Genomic DNA, 5,840 nt, shown 5'->3' on the forward strand with positions numbered 1-5,840 from the left:
TGGGCATAACATGGCAAAAACTGGTACACTTTTGAGCTGGATGCAATTGTAGACACAAGAAGGATCCATTCGGCACACTTGGTGCAAAAAAAAAAAAAAGGCTGTTGATGCGTAAACGGTATGTGGAGGCATACCTGAAGACGAAACGGATGATGCGCTGCAAAGGACTTTCTTCACATGCCCAGACAATGCTGCCGCTTGGGGTTCGGTTAGCACCAGGACAAATGAAAATAAACTCTGCAAAGGAAAAGACAAGCTTGGCACGCAGACAGGAACAAAAGATACACTTCAGCCACAAATGTCAGTATCTTGAGCAACAAATACTAGGGCTGTTAATGCTGAACTCCATAGTTTGCCGGTGACAACCTGAAATAGTACGGCGGGCAACAGTACCCACACGAACCACCCATCATGGTAAGCTGTAACAGCTAGCTGATGGTGAGCAATGAAACGGATAAAATAGCAAAAGATTCATTCTCATACAGCTACAGAGATATAAATGAACTATATTTCTACGTTGCTTAGTAAAGGTCACATCTCTAGAGCAAAGATTAGACCATCTGGAGTCGAAACGCCACTCCACGGTCCACAGGGCATCCCTATGAAACCCGTTCTAGCTAGTATCTTGCATGATGATTTGTATGCTTCAAATGGGGAAGACGAACGGTGGGAAACAAATACTGTTGGCCGATTTGCATTGCTCATGGTAGACTATTACTAACATGTGAGATAACATATCTATATCGGATAATGAGACAGTACAAGAAAAGTTCCTCTTACTAGATAGGCCAAAATGGTAAGACCAGCAACAAAGAAAGTACCAGTGTCTATCAGCAATTCCAAGTTGTAGACAAGGTAAAACAGCACATATAAGATACTTTTTCTGACATACAAAATGACTGCCGCTTACTCACATCATGAGCTTCATTGATGAGACGGCAAGACACATGGCATACAAGACAGGAATGGCTAGCCCCAGACCAGCCGTTGTACGCAGAGGTAACTGTCAAAGTATAGAAGCTAGGAAACACTACAGAAGCTAGCTAGTGCCAACAAATGTTTGATTCAAAAGGGCTGGCAGGTCAACAAAGGCATAATGGAGTCACAGCATCAACCGTCTCAACTGGATTTAGAAGTTCCTTCTGCCTCCTCCGCCGTTTCTGTGATCCCCTGAAGAAGTTCTTTAGAAATGGCAGCTGGGTCTACCTCATAGCTATCTTTGGGGACGTTTGGAGCTTCTTCCCCTGACAACTTATAGAAGGGGACCTGATGTGAAAACCGAAACATCTCCCCTTTTGGAATCCTCTTGATGACGTCCCGGTTCTGGTGACGCTGAAAAACTGTTCGAAATCCAGTAACCTTAACCAAGGGAATGACAGAGATTCCTTGATCTTCGTCATAATCATCCAGTATCTCAACCAGATCATAGACATGCAGCACATTAGTTGGAGTATCTTCATCCCATTCAGGGGACCAGTTTTGGTACAAAGCCCAGATATCGCCTTCGCGTGGGTAAACTTTGACCACCCCACGTGGGCCTTTCTCCCATTTAATCTGGTGAGAGAACATGTTGACCACATCACAGATTCGATGTTTGGCAATTCTGAAATCACCACATGTCTTTGTGAAGCCAGAAGAAACCCAACTCAATGATCCAAATTCACTATTCGTCTTGGTCTCGAGGTAACTTATCTTGACCTTAAACGGATTCAAGGAGATAATTTTCTGAATAAATGCGTAAAACCGAGGCATGCCATCATCATCGTCGTATGAAGCCCAAATTTGATCACTCTGAAAACGTTCCTCGGTGCGATCCTCATCAAAATCATGGAAATCAGGATCAGGAACAGTAAAAGACAAAGGGTCCTCATCTCCATTTTCAGTAGCTGTGCTATTAGCAGAACCATTCTCCTCTGGATCAGCACAATCATCATTATTTGCAGTAGAATCATCTGATGCTTTACTACTACCCTCAGCATGTTTCTTGCTCGTTTGTCTTGCAGTAGAATCAACTGTTGCTTTACTACGCTCAACATGTTTCTTGCTCACTGGAACATCAACAGTAACTTGGGGTGGCCTACTTCGTATCTCATTTAGCTTCTCCCTCAAATCGCTCTTCATCTTGGCAATCAAAATTCTCCGAAGATCTTGCTGAGAAAAAGTCTTAGTTACACTGATCCGAGTAGGGGGCTTGGGCCTCCATGTAGGTACACCATTAATAATATGAAACTCAAAGCCTCCAGTGTTGGTTGAAAATGGAATAGTTCCACCTGGCATCCTGGCAAATTGGGCCCATGGACCTGCGGGAATGGATGAAGAACCACCTCCAGCATCAGTTCTCATCTTCTTTCCAAATGCACTGCCGCCCATTCCATAGTTCATTGACACATCTGCTGGCCTTTTTAGAGGATTCTGCTTCCTCTGAAGAGCTTCTTCCCTTCTTGCTACTGCTTGTGCCTCCTCCCTCTCTCTCTTAACTTTCTCGTATGTCTGATGAACCATATTAGCAGCTTGAGCAGCAGCAGATGATGATGCAGTAGCACTAGCTGCACCAGCTGCCCTTGAGAATGGACCCCACTGATAATTCCTCCCAGTGCTTGCATCTTGAGGTGCACCACTGACGTTTGAGTTCCGTACTGCATGAACATCTTCAGTCGGTGGCACCGCTACCTCTTTTGCAAGGAATGGCTCGCGGCAGCTAGGGCAGAGAAGAGTATGATCTATATACACTTTAAGATATTCAAAATTCATCTTGCATTTGTTGCATGAGGTCCAAAATGTGGACTTCGTTGCTGGAGGTGGAGCAGGAGCAGGAGCCTGATAGTGAGGAGGCGGGCGTTTTGGAGGTGGGGGCGGGCGCTGGCGCACTGCAGATGTTGATGACCCTGTCTTTGGCTTGTTTGCTCTTGGCTGAAAAGGAGGTGATTTGGCTGCGAAATTCTCGAAGCCATTGGCTGCACCTGGAGTTGTTCTTGTCCTATTTGATTGGGCTGTCCTCTGTTGTAGTACAACTACTTTCCTTTTTTGATCATACAACAGTCTCTTGGTCTTATCGGATAACACAGTCCATGCCTCTTTAACCAACTGGAAAGCACCCTCAGCACCCACTGATTTGTTCTTGTCAGGATGGAGTAGAAGTGCCAACTTCCTGTACTGCTTCCTCACAGTTTCATCATCTGCCGACGTGTCCACAGAGAGGATAGAGTACCAGTCCCTATCACCAGCAACCTTCAGTTCCGAGGTAAGGTAAACATCCAAGGTGATGATCATCTGCATGATGCCCTCAAGATCCGGAAAGAGAGACTTGGCCTTGAGGGCGAATTTCTTGGCCCCCTGCAGGTCCTTGGATTCAAACTTCCTCTCTGCAATTTGCTTCGCCCTAAGGGCCTCATCCTTGTTGCACTCCATTCCGTCACAGGTCAAGAAGGTACAAACAGCAGTCACACGCTCACAAAAGTCACAATGTACTCGGAGAAATATCAGACCTCCGAGCCCCACAATATCTTCCACCAATCAGCGTCGAGCAAGTGACCATACAAGAAGCTTCCAAGCCCTGCCAAAAAGGGAACAAATGTTACCAAATATGATATACAACCAACGGATGAAGAAAATTTGCTTTTACAAATACAGCCCTCTCCAGCATGACAGGAATTATAACTACACAAAACTACTATATGACGACGCACATAAATGCTCAGGTTAACTGAAGATGCAAAAATGTGGCAAAATTACAACCATCCTGGTGCCCAATGGGTGACCGAAGCAACACCGCATTAAGGGTACAAGACCAAGTGCAGATTCAGAAATTTACAGTAACCGTCTTCAGCACACTAATAACTGAAACACTGCCGTGGCACGCAATGGACAACACGTCACGGAATGAAGGACCAATTAAAGATACAGAAACATAGCACCAACAAAATGAAGGACCAATTGGAAGATACAGAAACATGGTACCGACAAAACCAACGTCAACGTGGCTGGAATTACAACTACACAGAACTCAAACTTTAACCTAATACGAAACATAGCAAAGTTACTTGGAGAAATATCAGACCTCCGAGCCCTGCAATATCTTCCAACAATCACCGTCGAGCAAGTGACCATACAAGAAGCTTCCAGGCCCTGCCCAAAAGGGAACAAATGTTACCAAAAATGGTATACAACCAATGGATAAAAATAATCTATTACAAATACAGCCCTCTCCAGCATGTCAGGATTTATAACTACAGAAACTAGTGCATGAACAATGCACATAAATGCTCAGGATCAAGTGAAGATACAAAATTGCCGTATAATTACAACCATCCTGGAACCAATGGGTGACGCCGCAGCACCGCATTAAGGGTGCAAGACCAAGTGCAGATTCAGAAATTTACAGTAACCACCTTCAGCGGACATAACTGTAAATGCGCATAACTGAAACACTCCCGTAACACACGCAACGGACAACACTTCACGTCATGAAGGACCAATTGAATTGAAAGATACAGAACATCGTACCGACAAAACGAAGGACCAATCAAAAGATATACAGACAGGGTACCGACAAAACCGTCCTCGGCGCGGCGCCGCGTGGCTGGAATCACAAGTACATGGAGCTCAAACGTTGCGCGCGACCCGCGAAACAGCATAATTCATTCGCCGGCATGATTCAAACCCAGAACCTACCCTAGCTAGGGCGAATCCGCCGAGAGAGCGCGGGGATCCGGACAGGGCTGGCTTGATGCAGGGCATGGGGAATTCGGTCCAACTGACAGAAACTGATGTTTTGTGCAAGAATTTGTTGAGGACAGCAGAACACATGGCAACCCGGAGCATCAGTTGAACTGAGCCCACCCAGCCATCGCTGAAACAAACTGGTATGACTACTCTACGGCGGAGCGACGGATTGCTTTGGTTTTCGGAAAACGGGGAACTTTTTTTTTTGTTTGTTCAGAGCGGAGCGGAGCAGGACCGGAGCGGCAGCCGGAGCAGCAGACGGGGGCGGATCTAGGCGGCGGGCCGGGCGTGCGGGATTCGAGGAGGCTGGTCCGGGACTACCAAGCAACCAGCCGCCGGAGGAGCGGAAGCTGGGCGTGCCTCGGAAACCAATGCCCGAAATTGAGGGGCGGCGCCGCTGAAGCTCGGCGGCAGTTCGGGGGTGGAGTTCCAGCGCGGGGAGGGAGGGACGGAGGGGGGCAGGAGCGAGATTATACCGGCGGGCGGGCGGGCGGGCGGGGCGGAGGAGATACGGCGGAGGCGACGGACGATCTAGATTCCCGGGGAGACGAATGGGCAGAGCATTTCTTCTCCTTTGGTATCTTTGGCTACCATGGATTTGGTTTTTTTGATTCAACCAACCCAACCCTAGCTTCTCTTAATCTAAGGGGAATCCTTAACCTAACCCAAGGGTGTGGTTAGATTTTGACCATGGTTGAGTTAAGTATATGGTGGGTGGGTGGGTGGGTGGGGGTTGGGTGGAACTCTCTAGAAGACTTCGATGTTAAGTAATGTCGTCTCTCGCGGTCCCATCGAAACAGGACTGAACACGGTTTTTGAGGGCTAGGGCTGAAAAAGAGGTCTGGTGGGCCTTAAAACTAGGAGGACACTTGTTGACATAATCCTCCCTCACAACCCATCCTCTGCTTTGGGCTTTCAAAAACTGGCCTGAAAATATCAACCGTGCAAAACAAAACAAAAAGGAGCTGCCAAGTGTGCTTGTTTGCCCTTTACTCTGGGTTGAGCCGCCCATTTTCGCTGGCATCAGGCCTCGTGTCATCCTCCCCTGATTTGCCCGTTGTCGTCGACTCCATCCCTACATTGTTGTTTTAGCTCTTGAGTCGCCATGCTCGCATGTG

The 5,840-nt window shown here is 47.2% G+C and overlaps 1 protein-coding gene across 1 annotated transcript; it reads right to left on the reverse strand.

Moving 5' to 3' along the window:
• Positions 1-847: 847 nt before the first annotated feature.
• LOC123445745 lies at positions 848-5,302 on the reverse strand. Its single transcript, XM_045122778.1, has 3 exons — positions 5,199-5,302; positions 4,058-4,125; positions 848-3,553 (listed from the first exon to the last, which is right to left on the reverse strand). Exon 3 carries the CDS (start codon positions 3,406-3,408, stop codon positions 1,120-1,122), a length of 2,289 nt encoding a protein of 762 aa, XP_044978713.1. The 5' UTR covers positions 3,409-3,553; positions 4,058-4,125; positions 5,199-5,302; the 3' UTR covers positions 848-1,119.
• Between the last annotated feature and the right edge of the window lie 538 nt (positions 5,303-5,840).

The sequence above is a fragment of the Hordeum vulgare genome, chromosome 3H (assembly GCF_904849725.1).
Source record: "Hordeum vulgare subsp. vulgare chromosome 3H, MorexV3_pseudomolecules_assembly, whole genome shotgun sequence".
NCBI lineage: Eukaryota > Viridiplantae > Streptophyta > Magnoliopsida > Poales > Poaceae > Hordeum > Hordeum vulgare.

Excerpts from the sequence above, each read along its gene's own strand:
- LOC123445745 (XM_045122778.1), bottom strand. The coding sequence starts at position 3,408 with ATGGAGTGCAACAAGGATGAGGCCCTTAGGGCGAAGCAAATTGCAGAG.